Here is a 17,500-nt window from a genome sequence, read left to right as displayed (position 1 = left end):
GAAAATCAATACATTGATCAATGTGAAAATCAAATTGAAGAAAATGTTACACTTTCAACTTCATTATTTCAAGAATGGTCAATTAATTTTGTTGATGCTACAATTAATTTCGTATGTAATTTTTTTTTTTTTTTTTTTTTTTATAACCAAAAAAAACTATTTTAAGGAATTTCTTTTTTTTATTAATTTTTTATTATTAATTTTTTTTCTTTTCAAATAAAAAAAAAAGTTATTACAATCATCAACTAAAAAAGGTAATTTTAAAAGAGAAACTGTACCAAATATATTTTTTAGAGAAACAATGGAATTATTTTTTGGAGCATTATCAAATGAAATTTTTAAAGCGGTATTAGCTAGATTAAAATCAGTATTTACAAATATATTTGAACCAGAATATTATAAACAATTGGGCGAATTTTTAAAATCTTCAACATTAAGAGATCCTATTCAATCAATTTCTGTATTTTTACCAGTATTTGTAAATAAATTATTTATCAAACATAAAATAACCAATGGTAATAATAATAATAATAATAATAATAATAATAATTGTAATAACAACTATAATAGCGGAATAAAGTATGATATAATTGGTGATTTATCAGATCAAGAACTTAGATTATATATTACATATATTGGATATTTAGTATTTAAAGGTGGTCATGGTTTGGTTGAATTTAAAGATCAATTAATTGATATTTTAACGGTGTTAATGGAATCTGATAATAAGATTGTATTAAAAGCAACTTCAAAAGTAATTCGTAAATTAATATTCTCTCTAACTCGTATTTATCCATTAAATACAAGAGTTGTACCACAAACAATCGTTAATAGAAAAGAGAATCATATCAAATATTGGGGTTCAACAGATTTATCAACTATATTACCAATTGAATGGTTTGAACCAAATGAAAATGATATCAATTTCGCTAAATTATTAATTGATAAATTTTTGAAAGGAACAAATGATAAATTATCAAATTATATTAATTCTTTAAGAACAAATGATGAATCAAACAACAACAACAATAACAATACATATAATAGAATGAAATTATTAAATTTAGTTAAACCAATTCAAAGTATTTTAAGAGCAGCAACATTTTTAATTAAAGATACAAGTAATGAGATTAAACAATCAAAAGATGAATTTAGATATCAACCAAAGAGATCCAAATTTGAACATGGTGAAATTAGTTTCCCAGAGTTTTCAACATTAAAACAAGAGATTTTTAATAACTATAAAGAAACCATTCAATATTTAGAGTCAAAGAATATTAATGAAGAGATTAATGTACTTAGAGTGATCTCAAAAACTTTATTTGTAATGTTTTATTGTAGGGGTGATATAATTGATCACACTCATGATCATCTATTTGAAAAATGGAAGAATCATAAAAAGTTAAAGGGTAGAAATTATTTGGTTTATAAAGCATTCAAAAGTCATTTAATTCGTCAAAAGTTAAACTTTCAACATATGCCAATCACTCAGTTGGCATTGGATTCAATGCATTTCACTTTGAACCTTTCAGTTCATAATTATCGTCGTGTTAGAGAAACCGCTCAAAAAGCATTTGTAAATATATTGAATATGTTTAATGGTTCCTATGAAATTATTTTACCAATTTGTATAGATCGTTTATTGGATATGAAATCCGATCCTGAAATTAAAGGTATTAGTTTTATTTTTCAAGCTAAATCAATCTCAAGAAAACTTAAAGGTAATACTGAATGGGTTAAAAAATTACAACCAATGGTAGCAAAACAAATCGATCAAAAGTTCAAACCAAACACTAGAGCCACTTTCTCTGAACTTAAAAAGGTTTTATTAATTGCAAAGAGATTACCAATTTTAAATTATTATCAATCTAAAGAAATGAAAAGTTTAAATTATTATCAAGGTGGTGATATTGTTGAAGATATCGTTTCAAATAATCATTATTCTTGTTATCAAAAAGGTATCAATTTAAATAGTCTAACTGAGCAACAAAAACAATTGATTGAAAAAGCATCAAAATCAAATAAAGAAAAAGTTGATAAGAATAGATCAAATCTTTTAATTGCATTAGAGAATATGGTTACTTTAAGTAAATCAAGTGAAAAGAATGATAGTTTACCATGGAGAAATCATTTATTCCTTTTATCATCGATCATTTATTACTTTTCAATTCTTTTTAATCCTTCACCAGGTTTAAAAGATGGTTTCCCATATAGTGAGAAATATAAAGATCAAGAGCCAATCATTAAAGAGGTGGTATTATGTATTGCTAAGAATTCAAAATGTGATTTCCCATTCAGTAGAATCTATTGTTTACATTCAATTGCAAATATATTAGCCGTACAATCAAATAAAAATATTGAATTTTGTTATCAAAATTATTTTGGTGATAATCGTTTCTCCACTCAAGAGAAAATTGACTTGGAAATTTATGGTTCAAGTGTAGATTTTGAAAAATATCTTTTCAATTTAACAAAGGATGACATCATAACCTTACTATTTACTGATGGTACCAATTGTACAGCCAATAGTAATGCAGGTAGATTATTTGCTTATATGTCACAAGATCATGAAGAAAGTTCAACCAATTCATTTTGTCAATCAATGACCAATAAGAATTTTACACCATCTTATCCAAATACAAGAGCATCCGTATCAAATAAAGATTTCCGTTCTTTCAATGCAAACTATTTCTTTGGTTTATTTCAAGCCGTTGGAGGTATTAAATTCATCGATACCATTAAACCAATAATGGAGAAATTAAAAGGTAAATCTGAAAAAGAGGATTACTTTTTATTGGTTGAAATGTTGGCTGGTATTTCAAGATATATCTCTATCAATGATGATCTATTAGGTGATGAAAGAGAGAATATCTTTTCTTGGGTATCTAATATTGCTTTCATTAGTTTAACTGGTTGTTCAAATGAATGTACCGAAGCTTGGACAAGTGCAATCCGTTTCATCACTCATAATATTAGATTCGATAAAATTGAATGGTTTTCAAATTTACTCTTTGAAGTTCATAAAAAAACAAATAACATTTTAGCTGGTTCAAAATCAATTAAATTCTTAAAAGCTTTCTTGGTTGAAGTAACTTGGAAGAATAAAGATTTAACAGAGAAATTATTTGAAATCGCCAAAACTGAATTCTCAAATAATTATAAACAAATTAGAATTGAAGCAATGAGATTATTATCTTTATTAATCATTTATCAATCAGATTTCTCTGTTCACCCACCAATTATTCCACAAAAAGAAACTTCAATACTTCAAGGATTCATTGATATTATTTCAAATTCATCACCACCATCAAGTGGTTCAAATTCTCCTTTATCTCATGTTAACAATGGTACTAATGGTATTGCCACCACCAATAGTGCTGATGTTACAATGATTGATAATAGTAATAGTAATAACAATAATAATGATAATAATAATAATAGCAATAATAATAATTCTAAAAACTCAAAGAATGCAATTAAAGAGAACATATTATTATTAATTTATTTTTTAAATTCTAAAAATCCAGTATTGGTTAGATCTGCACCAACTCTATTAAAGGCAATTATGTCTTTAACTGGTGACTCAAATTTAGAGATTGCAAAAGATTCATCAGGTTGTGTTTATAGAATGTCACAAGAGTTTTATTTTGAAAGTGGAGTTATTGATCAATTCATTACCGTTTTAAATCAAACCCTTCAATCACCTTCTTGGAAAATTAGAACTTCAATTTTACAATTTGTACAAGTATTTTTCTTTAATCATTCTTTTATATTTTCAAATCAACAAACTGATTCAATTGTTAATACAGTTTTAGCATTAACAAAAGATCCACAAATTGAAATTCGTGAAAAATCAAAAGCAACATTGGCTTCAATTTTAATTTCTTTTAAATCTGACTCAAATATGGTTGAAAATTTAATTGTATGTATTTTTTTTATTTTATTTTTTACCCTTTTAAACAATTCTATCACTTAATATTAATTTGACTATTATTATTATTATTAATTTTTTTTAATAAAATTTTAGAAAAAAGCTATTAAAAATTTAAATGTACCAGATCAAAGCTTCATTGAAAAGTATTCATCATTAATTATTCTTAGTTCTGTTGTATTGGCGGTACCTTATAATATTCCAAAGTATATACCATCTGTGCTTCAACAATTATCAAGATATTCAAGAAATAGTCACTACAAAACTGCAGCATCCACAATTTCTGAATTTTGGAGAACTCACAAAGAATCTTGGGAAGAAGATAAGCGTCAATTCACTGAAGAAGAAGCGGAAACAATTTTGTCCACAAAGGTTGCACCTTCTTATTTTGCATAAAATATATATATATAAAAATAAAAATGTAAACATTAAAATTATAATTTATCTATAAAATTTTATTTTGGTTTTTTGGATTTAGATTTTATTATTATGTTTTTATTTTATTTTATAAAAGATTTGTTGTAATTTCTCTTTCAAATTGAGCAGGAGTTGTATCATTTGAAGAAAATGGGTCATCAAATCTTTTCAAAAATTCTTGATTAATATCTAAATCTTTATATTCTGGATATATTTCTTTAATGATGTTTATTCTTTCTTGAATTGGATAAGATTCAGAACTTGATAAAATTGATTTCATCCATCTAATATCATGACCATTTTCATTGAATTTCATAACACATGGCGATGGTATTCTTTGGTGAGTGGTATATTCAATGTGGTCTTTTAAGAGTTTTAATTTTTCAGTGTCATCATTCATTTCACTACCAATCATTATATAAATATTTGTAAAACAATCTAAGATCAATATAACATTTGGATTAATTGAACAAATATCTAATGGAATATTATTAAATTGATTACTAGCCTTATTTAATTGGAATAATTTTGGTAATAAAAGTTTTTGACAATCTATAAAATTTGAATTTAATAAATCATTTTGATGAATAACTAAATCATCATTATTTTGAATAATTGATCCAAATAATAATCCTCTTCTAATTTTATAAATTCTATTTTAAAATATTGTATTATTATTATTATTAGTATAATTTATTATTATTATTATTATTTTGATACATTTATTATTATTATTTATTATTTTGATACATTACAATTTTAAAAATTCATTTTTAATTATATCAGGAATAATAATTGATTTTTTAAACCAACCTTTTTCAATTTTTGAACAAGATAAACAAATTTTTTTAACTTGTTTATCCAATTCAAATTGAATATTTGAAGATTGATCTTTAAGAGATTGTAAAACCAATTTCTTTGCCAAGAGAGTTGTGGTAACTTTAAGGTCAATTGAAGATAAGAATCTATCGAAATTACCAGTGATTTTTAAACGTTTTGTAATTACTCTTGAGATTTTAACACCATTAGCTTTAATTAAATGAATTACAAATTGGAAATGAATATAATCCAATGGTATATCCTCTTGAAGATTATAGTAAACAGAGAAACAAATATCTTGTTGTAAATTTGATATGATGAAACTTGTATATCTATCATTAACTTGATCGGTTGAAATTAATTGATCCTCATCATTTTCACAATGTCTATTGAATGATTGAATTAATCTATTGTTTTTAATATCTGAATTATTAATTGTTGGACCAATTAAATGAGTTAAACTCACCGAGTCATGACAATGTATATCCAATTGACCAAAGATACCACTATTCTTTATGATTGCATTATTCATATTTGAGAACAATATGTTTGCACGTTCACCCTTTACCGATTGACCATTTCTACCATGTGATGCCTCTAAAGATGATGTCATAAATCCTGATGGTTTACAAAGTTTAGAGATAACTTTACTCTCGAAATTATTATAACCAATCAATGCAATATCAATTGCAATGCCGAAACTATATGCTTTTTCACCTAAATGTTCATAATATTGATATGCATTATTCAATTGAGCATGTTCTTCAGTAGTTAAATTAAATCCATTACCACTTTCATTATTATTTTTTGAACCACCACCAATACTACTTGCATTTACAAATAAACCACTTTGCATCTTTGGTATTGAACCAGGACCATAATCTGGTGAACCATTTAAAAATACAAAGAATCTAGAACTATTTTCTACAACATCATCATCATTATCATCACCACCACCACCACTACCAATTAATGACATTGCACTCTCAATTGCAACACCTAATGAAATTGGTTTACTTTCATAAACTATTTGATCACCATTATTTTCAAATGTTTCTAATAAACTTGTTAAAATTGAATTTAATTTTGGTGTTCTTTCTTTAACTTGAAGTTCATTATCATTTATCATTTTTTTATTATCTTCAATTGTTTCTAAATAAAGTTTTCTTCTTCTTTTAAGTAAATGTTTTTGTTGACTTAGGGAATTTGCACCACTAATTAATTTTGCAGAGTTAAAACCTAATAAACTCTCTTTACTCTTTTCATCATTATTAATTGAATTCATTTCAAATATTGATATATTCTTTGAAAATGTAATTATACCAACATTACTTTTATCTGGTAATTCTTTTGTTAATAATCTAATTGATTCATTAATTTCCTTTATTATTTTTATTTTTTACCAAAAAAAAAAAAAAAAATTAGTAAATATACATAATAAATAAATAGAATTGTTAAATTAAAATACCTACTTTTAAATCTGTTGTTGAAATGTTTTCATCAATTATAAAAATATATGTGCTATTATTATTATCATTATTTTTAATACTATTATTTTTTGCAGAATTAATATTATTTTCATTATCATCATCATCATCATCATCATCATTATCAATACCATTATCAATTACACTAGCAATTGATTTTGATTTATAAGATTTTCTTTTTTTAATTTTAATATCAAAAGTTTCAGAAGAGAATACAGATTTATAATGATTTGTACTCCACCAGCCTAAACCTTTAACAACATCTAATATATTTCTTACACCACTTTTACCATCATCAATTAAATTTTCATTCAAACAAATTGAACAAGTCCATGAAAGTGAAGAGGTTTTTCCTTTTTTTGATTTATTATTATTATTACTATTACTATTACTATTATTTGTTACTTCCAATGGTTTATTTAATTTACAATATATATTTACATAGGAATAACAATTATCACATTGTGGTGGATGATAATCATAAGAGGTTGGCGTTGAAATTGGATGATAAAAAGGTGATAATAAGAAACCATTTGGTAAATTTGATTTATTAAATTGATCATGTCTATTGAATATTAATGTTGATGATGATAATACACTTTGATCTATACCATATTCCATATTGATTGGATGGGTGTATTGTTTTTGTTCTTGATTTTCTTTTATTTTATTTTGAATGTGATCTTTTAAATAATTTTCTATATCATCATTAGAAGTTTGTTGAACTGTCGTTGTTGTTGTTGCTTTATTGCTGTTACTATTATTACTGCTATTAAAATATTGTTTTTGATAATTTAATATATCATCAAACCAACTACCTGTTTGAATACTATCATTTGTTATTCCACTCATATTACCACCATCACTTGGTAAATCAATACCAAATTCAAGTGAAGTAATTTCGCTATGTTGTGGGTTTGTTTGTGTTGGAATATCAAAACCATTATTACTATAATATGGTTGTTGTTGTTGTTGTTGTTGTTGTTGTTGTTGTTGTTGTTGTTGTTGTTGTTGTTGTTGTTGTTGTTGTTGTTGTTGTTGTTGTTGTTGTTGTTGTTGGTAGTATTGTGTTGTTGAAGGTACCTGGTTTTGTTCATACATTTCTGGTAATGGTTGTTTTTCATACATTTGTGGTGTTAGTGATTGTTGTTCATACATTTGTGGTGTTGGTGATTGTTGTTCATACATTTGTGGTGGTTGTTGATTTTGTTGTGAAGGTGATGATGATGTGGTTGTTGATTCATCTTGATAGAATTGAATACGTTGTCTTGGATGTGATGGGGAATTTTTACCATCATTAGATTCTTCTAATGATAGTTTTGATAAATTTAAATCATTCATCATTTAAAAAAAAAAAAAAGAAAATGAAAATTAAAAAAAAAAAATAAAAAAAAAAAAAAATGAAAAATAAAATTAATAAAAACATTCAATTGGGACACCCAAAAAATTTTTTTTTCATTTTAATTTTATTTTTGATTTTTTTTTTTTTTTTTTTTAAATTATTAATTTTTAATATGAATTTAGTTTAGATAAATAGAGCACTCAAAAACACAAAATGATATAAAAAATATATAAAATGAATGTAGTCATTCTGTTTTTTTTTTTTTTTTTTTTTTGAAATTGGATTTGATTGGGTGTATTAATTTCAGCCCGCTAGTTTTACCATATTAATTTTTGATACCAATTTTATCATATTAAATTCAGCCCGCTAGTTTTACCATATTAAAATAGGTGCTCTATGCATGCTAAAATTACTGAGGCTGCTGAAATTAATGTAGTAATTTTGGCATGGACAATGGGGTATATTTATTTTGTTTAATTTTTAATATGAATTTAGTATAGATAAATAGAGCACTCAAAAATACACAAAATGATATAAAAAATATATAAAATGAATGTAGTCATCTGTTTTTTTTTTTTTTTTTTTTTTTCTTTTTATTTTTTTTTTTTGCTTGCTCAAAGCGTAATAAAAGGAAATTATCATTATTTCAACACAAAAACCAAATAAATCAATTAACTTATTATATAAACTCCACAATTTTAATGGTGGTTTCAATTGTTACAAAAAAAAAAAAAAATTAACCCTCAAGAGGACAATTCAAAAAATCAAAATGACAATAAAAATAAATAAAAAAATTGGGAACATTAATATTATTATTTTTTTATTTTTTTTTTTTTTTATTTGGAATTAAAAATTTTTTTTTTTTTTTTTTTTTCAACCAAAAAAACTATCCTCATTCTCCAAGATTTTTTTTTTTTTTTTTTTTTCAAATTTTTTTCCTATTTTCTTTTTTTTTTCCACAATTATTTTTTATAATAATAATAATATGGATATTAATGAAGTACTATTTTGGAAAGTAATTCACAATAAATATTTATTTTACAAAATATTAGATCATATAGAAAATAATGAATGGATTAATTATGAACCCATATCATTAGGTAAAGAGAATCGGACAAAATTTAAACATATTTATGATTTAAAATGGATGATTAAAAATAATCAATTTCAATTACTAAAATATAAATTAAAAAATAATGAATATGTTCATATTAGTAAATTTAATATAAAGTCATTATTCAATCTATATTTAATTGATAATAATAATAACAATAATAATAATAATAATGATAATAATAATAATAATAATAATAATAATAATAATAATAATAATAATAATAATAATAATAATAATAATAATAATAATAATAATAATAATAATAATAACAGAGTACAAATAATAGATTCACCAAGAGAATATTATAGATTAAAATGTCAAAGATCAATCAACATTGAATTATATAAAGAGATATTGCAATTAGTACTTGAAAAAAGGAATTTTGAATTTTTGAAAGATAAAAAAATAATAAAAGTTGCATATAAAAATGGTGGTTATGAAATTATCAATTTATTACTTGAAACTCTTAATAATATTAATAATAAAAATAATAATACAACAAAAACAACAACTACAACAACAACAACAACAACAACAAACTTTGAATCATATACAATGAGTTTAATGGATAATGAATTTTCATTTGATTCTATCCCATATTTATTTGATAACAGCAGACATTTTACTACATTAACCCGTATTATGATAAATCATATAATAAAAGAACAACCAAATCAATCAAATAAAAATTTAGAATTTATAAAACGTCAAAATAAAGACATTAGATTTGAATATTTAGCAGTTACTATAAATTACAAAACTATATATAAGCTATTAGATTATATTGAAAAGGTATTTAAAGAACGTGAAAATTTTAACAATCAAGATAGATTAGAAATTTTATTAAAATGTTTAGAATTATTTGGAGAACAAAAACCAAAAGAACAACAGCAATCAGAATTATTATTATTATTATTAGAACAAAATGAAGAGGATCATATTCAAAAAATGCTTATAAAATTAATTATCTTAACACGATCAGATCAACTATTAGAATTATATTTATCAAAATATCATGATGAAGTATTGCCTGATGAATTAATGTCAATTGATGATTTTAAAAAGACTGCATTTGAATGTAGTCTTAAAAATTACATTCCTTCAATATTGAAACAAATGGATTTCACTTTCGATCCTCAAAAACGTTATTCTTTCTATATTTACTCAACCGCAAATGAAAATTTAAATAGATCAGTTGAATTCCTTAGAACCCTTTTATCAAAAATAAATAATATCAATGGTTTTCAAAATGATAAAGAAGAAAAAGAAAAGGAAGAAAAAGAAAAAGATGAAGAAAAAGAAAAAGAAGAAAAAGAAGAAGAAAAAGAAGAAGAAGAAGAAGAAGAAGAAGAAGAAGATGAAGAAGAAGAAGAAGAAGAAGATGAAGAAGAAGAAGAAGAAGAAGAAGAAGAAGATGATGATGAAGAGGATGATGATAAATATGAAGGAATTAGTTTTAAAGTTGATATAGAAAAATATTTACATGAAACCATTGGTGGTATAATGCTAAAAATAGATAATAAATTAACATATGAAGAACTATTCAAATATATACCAAATAAATATAAAAAATATTTACCAAAAACATGGAATCCATTAATGATAATCTTTCACGATAGATATAATCATCCCCTCCCTATTATCAAAGATATTGAAACAATGGATTGGGTTGTACAATGGTATCAGAGAGAACCATCATTAAATAAATTAGAATTAAGGTTATTTGAAATTTATTTCTATTTCGATTCTATTGAATTATCGAATCACTTTATAGAGTTATATTCAATCACTGAAGATTTACAATATTATTATCGAATACCATTTTTAAAAGCAATTATACAATGTAATATTCAAGAGATTAAACATTTTCATTCATTAGGTATTCAATTTAAATCTGTACTTTATTATTTACGTTGTTTACCATATTCTTTAAATGAAAGATTATTAAATCAAGAAGATGAATCAATTTATCAAGAATATAATAGATTATTCAATTTTATTTTTGATAATAAAATGGTTACTCCTCGAGAATATTACGATTTAGTAGAATATATATGTAGAAATGGTTTTTATGAAGATGATAGTGATAGAAATAATACAAGCACATTAAATCCTCAAGCGAAATTTAATATTTCAAAAATTAAAATCAACACCAATTTAAATGCCCAACCTGCTGAAAATTTATTTAAGGATACACAGGGAAATATAATATCTAATAATAATTATTCAAGATTCATAATAGAGAATTTTATAATTAAAGGTGAAGATTTTGATTTTAGCAAGCCAAATTTTTCAGAATCTCTTATTAAATCATTCATCAACCAATTTAATAAATCAAAAGAAATAATTAAAACAAATAACCAAATCAATAGAAATAGTAGAAATTTTCAAAAATGTTCATCATCATCATCAACAGCAACAATAATAACAGTTACAACAACCTCACATCAAGCAAATTTGCAATTATATTTTCAAATATTAGTACATACATTTTTGAATAAAAGAGAATATATAAATCATGAATTAATTGAGCAAATTTATCAATTTTTAATTGAAAATCAATTGGAAATTAATGTTGAAACAAAAGAAATAAAACTATTTTTCATTTATAAAAGATCAAGATTATTGTATGAATATTATGAATCGATTGATTATAGAAATAAAGATTTGCTTGAATCGATAACATTAGAATCCATTAAACAATCACCATTTAATGATTTATTGGATTCAATGATAAGTCGTCCATATAAAGATAAAGAAAGTTTCTATGTCAAAAATGAATCTGATTATTTGAATAATTTAAAGTTATTCATGTCACTAAAAAGAAATGATTTATTTTTAAAGGAATGGGAATATTCATGTTCAGTTTATAAAAAGAATTGTGCAGTACTACCAAGCATAAGGTGGTGCTGTCTTAATTTAGAATTATCATCAATTAATAATATTTTAAAAGTAATTGGAGAAAATTATAGTGACAAATATCATTATTATTTACATACACTTCAAATAGTAAAATTTTGTAAAACATCATTACAATTTGGCAAAACTGATATTACCAAATCATCATTTACAATCTTAAATCAGTATTTTAAGGACTCATGTGATAATGAATATTTTCCCCATTTAATGAATCAAATTAAAAATTTTAATGAAAATGATTATTTAATAAATAGAAATTCATTAGTAATCCAACTAGATTCAATTATCAATACAATAAAATCTTATAGGAACTGCCAATATTATTAAAATTATCAAATGGATTTACTATTTTAAAAATATTATTTGTAAAAAACAATAAGAATAAAAACTACACAATCACAATTTTAGATTAGTATTTCAGATATGATCACCATTATAAGAATTTAATGAATCAAATTAAAAATTATAATGAAAATGATCATTTAATAAATAGTAATTCAATAGCAATTCAAATAGATTCAATTAAAGGAAATAAAAGATGTAACGAGATCACTTAATAAAAAATTTAAATATTCAAAGAAAACAATCAGATGTTTCACCTCCATCTCCTCCAGTTCGACAAGTAATAATAAAAGAAACAAAATTACTATTTCAAAATACTATTTGTAAAAAAAAATATTAAAATAAAAATAAAACTGAACATTACCTAATCTTTAAAAAATCTTTTTTTTTTCACATATCTAATTCCACCTTTGTCCCTCCTTCTAAACTTCTATTCATTACAAAAATGTAATAAACATCTTTAGGTTATTACCTACAGAGAGTACCATTACATCAAAAGGGAAAATTTGATACATTTTGATCTGGAATTATCTTATCTTTAATATTTTTTTAATAACTTGTTTTTTTTTTTGAATTGTGGATTCAAATATTTATTTATTTGTTTATAAAAAAAAATTATATATATTTTTTTTTTTTTGAATTGGATAACGCAATTATTATTTGCTTCTCCTTGAGATGCTAGATCTCATTTTATTTTTTTTTTTTTTTTTACAGGGTCTCTAAAAGAGGGGTTGGTTTACCTTTTTTTTTTTTTTTTTTTTTTTTTTTTTTTTTTTTTTTTTTGTTTCGAATTTTGAATTGTATTATAACTTTTGATTAAAACATCTTTTTTGTCCAAACTTTTTTCTAAATCTTTTTTTATTTTATCGTATGGTTAGTGATTGATGTTTATGACGTATTTGAATTGTTTTTTTTTTAATTGAGTTTTATCCACAATTTCGCTTATTTTTTGTAGGCATTAAAATTATATATATTTTTTTTTTGAATAGAATAACGCAATTTTTAGTTGCTTCTTCTTGAGATATATCTCATTTTATTAATTTTATTGTATATTACAAGTGCCTTTTAAGGTTGTATGGTTTTTTTTTTTTTTTTTTTTTTTTTTTTTTTTTTTTTTTTAAAGTTGGGGGGTGTAGAGTGTATTTAGAGACGTAATATATTTGTTGAGGTTTGATGGTAGTGCTACTGTGTGTAGTGGTGAGTTCCAGTGTTTGCTAAATCTTTCGAGTTGTAGGGAGATGATGTTTTTGAATTTTTTTATTTGTTCGTTGTTGGTTGCTTTTTTTTCTTGTCTGATTAGTTTGTATATGTTGTTTTTTGTTCTTTCCCAAGCTGCTGTTTGAGTTTTCTTTAGTTCGTGTACTAGTAGTTGTTTTCTTAAGTTTTTGAGTGTTATTCCTTCGTGGATTTTCTTGTTTCTTCCTCTCCAGATGTTTTCGCAAATAATGGCTATGGCGTTGGCTGTTTATGGAATGTCTAGTCTGTTGAATATTTCTATTCCCCAATTGATTCTGGATCCTCCAGATTTTTCTTGAATGTAATTGTAAAATTATATATATTTTTTTTTTTTGAATTGGATAACGCAATTATTATTTGCTTCTCCTTGAGATGCTAGATCTCATTTTATTTTATTTTATTTTTTTTACAGGGTCTCTAAAAGAGGGGTTGGTTTACCTTTTTTTTTTTTTTTTTTTTTTTTTTATTGGATTAAAATTATATATATTTTTTTTTTTTTGAATTGGATAACGCAATTATTATTTGCTTCTCCTTGAGATGCTAGATCTCATTTTATTTTTTTTTTTTTTTTTACAGGGTCTTTTTGATTAAAACATCTTTTTTGTCCAAACTTTTTTCTAAATCTTTTTTTATTTTATCGTCTGGTTCGTGATTGATGTTTATGACGTATTTGAATTGTTTTTTTTTTAATTGAGTTTTATCCACAATTTCGCTTATTTTTTGTAGGCATTTGTGTTGCTTAATATTTGTGGTGTTGTTTGTGATTTTCATTTTATTTTCTTTCTATCTTTTTTATTTTTCTGATTAACTTGGGTTTTTTTTTTTTTTTTTTTTTTTTTTTTTTTTTTTTTTTTTTTTTTTTTTTTTTTTATTTATAGAAAGTACTGAGTGAATTATTGTATTTTTTGAGATGTTTAGGAAGTTCTATTGCGGGTGTTGATGATGATTTGTGACACCCCTTGTCCTGTTTTATCAATTGGTGCGTGGTGTGTTATTTTGTTTTTATATTGTTGATTTATTGAGTAAATTTTATTTGTTTTTATATTTGTTTCAGTTAGAAGTGCTGCGTCCAGCTTGTTGTTGTCTAAAACGGTGTTTATTATGCTGGCAGATTGGATGGTGTTGGATCCTTGGACGTTCCAAACACCTATTCTTATTGTGTTTTTCTTTATAGTTTTATTTGGGGTAGATTTTTATCTACCTTTTGAAGTTTCTGGTTTATTTTGTCTTCTAACTGATCTTTACTTTGTTCGTTGTGTTGTTGGTCTTGTGTGTTTGTGGGGTTTTTTGATTTATTGATTTGTTTTAGAATTTCCTTGTTGAAGTTGTCTATATCTTCATCCATTTTTGTTTTTATGCTTTTTTGTCCATATTCACCCAATTTTGGTTTGACTGGTGTTTTGTTGGTCTTGTTTGTTTTGTCTTGTTGTTTCTTTTTTGGTGTGTTTAACAATTTACTTGGTGAATCGATAATTTTCGATGGTGTACCATAGGTTGGGCTGAAACTCATGATATGTTTTATTGGAGAGGAGAAGAACCATTGATTTGAAGGGATTGAAAGTGGGAATTCTATTTTTCTTATTGCATCAGTGTTTGGGCTGGTGAAGTCGAAGATATCATTTGCCTCTCTAAGTTTTTCTTCCGTTGTTAGTCCCTTTGTTTCGCCGTGTTGTTTTATTGGTGTATTGTATGGAGATGGTGGTTCGATAGGTTTTTCTGATTTTGTTTTAATTTCTTGATTGTTTATCGATTGTGTATTGATCTCATTCTCTATTCTTGTTAGTTCATCTACGTTTTCTAGTGATGCTTCTATTACCTTTTGAGCTGTATCATCTAGGGCCATAAATGTTTTATCATTAGATGAGGATGTGATTGGTGGGATAATGATTGTTCTTTTTCCTTGTTTTGGTATTTGTTCTGATGTAGATTGTGGTTGTTGTTCATCTGATTGTTTTTTATTTTTGTTTTCTTCTTGATTTTCTGGTAATGAGGTTTGATCTCTCCATCCTTTGTTGGAGTGTCCAATTAATGTTAGATTGTCTAGTTCAATGATAGTGTCAAATTCTTCTACGACTCTTTTCACTGTTTTGATAATTAGAGTTTCGCCTTTAATTTCTGATTTAATTAGTTTACATCCTTCATTTTCTATTACCCATTCTATTTCTGTGAGTGATTTATACCAATCAAAATCTGTATACATATTTTTTGGTCTTATAGTGGTTATAAATTGTCCTTTTAATTCTGCATCAAACATATTTACAAAATAGATTACTGTACTAATACTGTCTGTGAGAATTTTGAATGTATTATTACTTTTGATTAAAACATCTTTTTTGTCCAAACTTTTTTCTAAATCTTTTTTTATTTTATCGTCTGGTTCGTGATTGATGTTTATGACGTATTTGAATTGTTTTTTTTTTAATTGAGTTTTATCCACAATTTCGCTTATTTTTTGTAGGCATTTGTGTTGCTTAATATTTGTGGTGTTGTTTGTGATTTTCATTTTATTTTCTTTCTATCTTTTTTATTTTTCTTTAAAAAGTTAAAAATCTGGAAATTTTCTAATTAACTTGGTTCCCAGGTTTTTTTTTTTTTTTTTTTTTTTTTTTTTTTTTTTTTTTTTTTTTTTTTTTTTAAAGCCTTTTTTATATGAAAAATGAAATAATCAAAAAAAGAGATTGTTGTTGTTGTTTGTTTTTTTTCGATCTGATTATTTTTTGCTTTTTTTTTGAAAATTTTGCTACGCAAAATTCTCAAAACGAAACAAATAATAAATTACAATAAAGTAAAAAGATGGCTTTTTAAAATAGTTTATTTATTTATTTATTTGTTTTTTAAGTCTTTTTTATATGAAAAATGAAATAATCAAAAAAAGAGATTGTTGTTGTTGTTTGTTTTTTTCGATCTGATTATTTTTTGCTTTTTTTTTGAAAATTTTGCTACGCAAAATTCTCAAAACGAAACAAATAATAAATTACAATAAAGTAAAAAGATGGCTTTTTAAAATAGTTTATTTATTTATTTATTTGTTTTTTAAGTCTTTTTTATATGAAAAATGAAATAATCAAAAAAAGAGATTGTTGTTGTTGTTTGTTTTTTTCGATCTGATTATTTTTTGCTTTTTTTTTGAAAATTTTGCTACGCAAAATTCTCAAAACGAAACAAATAATAAATTACAATAAAGTAAAAAGATGGCTTTTTAAAATAGTTTATTTATTTATTTATTTGTTTTTTAAGTCTTTTTTATATGAAAAATGAAATAATCAAAAAAAGAGATTGTTGTTGTTGTTTGTTTTTTTCGATCTGATTATTTTTTGCTTTTTTTTTGAAAATTTTGCTACGCAAAATTCTCAAAACGAAACAAATAATAAATTACAATAAAGTAAAAAGATGGCTTTTTAAAATAGTTTATTTATTTATTTATTTGTTTTTTAAGTCTTTTTTATATGAAAAATGAAATAATCAAAAAAAGAGATTGTTGTTGTTGTTTGTTTTTTTCGATCTGATTATTTTTTGCTTTTTTTTTGAAAATTTTGCTACGCAAAATTCTCAAAACGAAACAAATAATAAATTACAATAAAGTAAAAAGATGGCTTTTTAAAATAGTTTATTTATTTATTTATTTGTTTTTTAAGTCTTTTTTATATGAAAAATGAAATAATCAAAAAAAGAGATTGTTGTTGTTGTTTGTTTTTTTCGATCTGATTATTTTTTGCTTTTTTTTTGAAAATTTTGCTACGCAAAATTCTCAAAACGAAACCAATAATAAATTACAATAAAGTAAAAAGATGGCTTTTTAAAATAGTTATTTATTTATTTATTTGTTTTTTAAGTCTTTTTTATATGAAAAATGAAATAATCAAACAAAGAGATCGTTGTTGATGGTTGTT

At 23.7% G+C, this 17,500-nt stretch overlaps 4 protein-coding genes across 4 annotated transcripts in view; 2 read left to right on the top strand and 2 right to left on the bottom strand.

Annotated features, from left to right (window-relative positions):
• The window catches only part of psmE4 (proteasome activator complex subunit 4), a gene marked incomplete at both ends in the record, with an annotated part of 6,520 nt that extends 2,193 nt beyond the window's left edge, over positions 1–4,327 (top strand). The window contains 3 exons of the mRNA XM_629582.1: positions 1–111; positions 230–3,922; positions 4,028–4,327. The exon at positions 1–111 is cut by the window's left edge and continues 272 nt beyond it. Coding sequence (XP_629584.1) covers positions 1–111; positions 230–3,922; positions 4,028–4,327 — 4,104 coding nt within the window. The remainder of the gene's footprint in view (positions 112–229; positions 3,923–4,027) is intronic.
• A 109-nt stretch (positions 4,328–4,436) lies between these two features.
• DDB_G0292396 (hypothetical protein) lies at positions 4,437–7,995 on the bottom strand (the record flags this gene model as incomplete). The annotated part of the gene is made up of 3 exons (XM_629581.1): positions 4,437–5,001; positions 5,104–6,548; positions 6,640–7,995. The coding sequence occupies 3 exons, from the start codon at positions 7,993–7,995 to the stop codon at positions 4,437–4,439; spliced, it is 3,366 nt and encodes a 1,121-aa protein (XP_629583.1).
• A 986-nt stretch (positions 7,996–8,981) lies between these two features.
• DDB_G0292394 (hypothetical protein) lies at positions 8,982–12,359 on the top strand (the record flags this gene model as incomplete). The annotated part of the gene is made up of 1 exon (XM_629580.1): positions 8,982–12,359. One exon carries the CDS (start codon positions 8,982–8,984, stop codon positions 12,357–12,359), a length of 3,378 nt encoding a protein of 1,125 aa, XP_629582.1.
• A 2,419-nt stretch (positions 12,360–14,778) lies between these two features.
• On the bottom strand, positions 14,779–16,113 carry DDB_G0292516 (hypothetical protein; the record flags this gene model as incomplete). Its single annotated transcript, XM_629579.1, has 1 exon — positions 14,779–16,113. One exon carries the CDS (start codon positions 16,111–16,113, stop codon positions 14,779–14,781), a length of 1,335 nt encoding a protein of 444 aa, XP_629581.1.
• Between the last annotated feature and the right edge of the window lie 1,387 nt (positions 16,114–17,500).

This window comes from Dictyostelium discoideum (genome assembly GCF_000004695.1).
Source record: "Dictyostelium discoideum AX4 chromosome 6 chromosome, whole genome shotgun sequence".
Taxonomy (NCBI): Eukaryota; Evosea; class Eumycetozoa; order Dictyosteliales; family Dictyosteliaceae; genus Dictyostelium; species Dictyostelium discoideum.
Note: the sequence above shows the minus strand (reverse complement) of the source record. Positions and strands in the feature narration are given on the sequence as shown.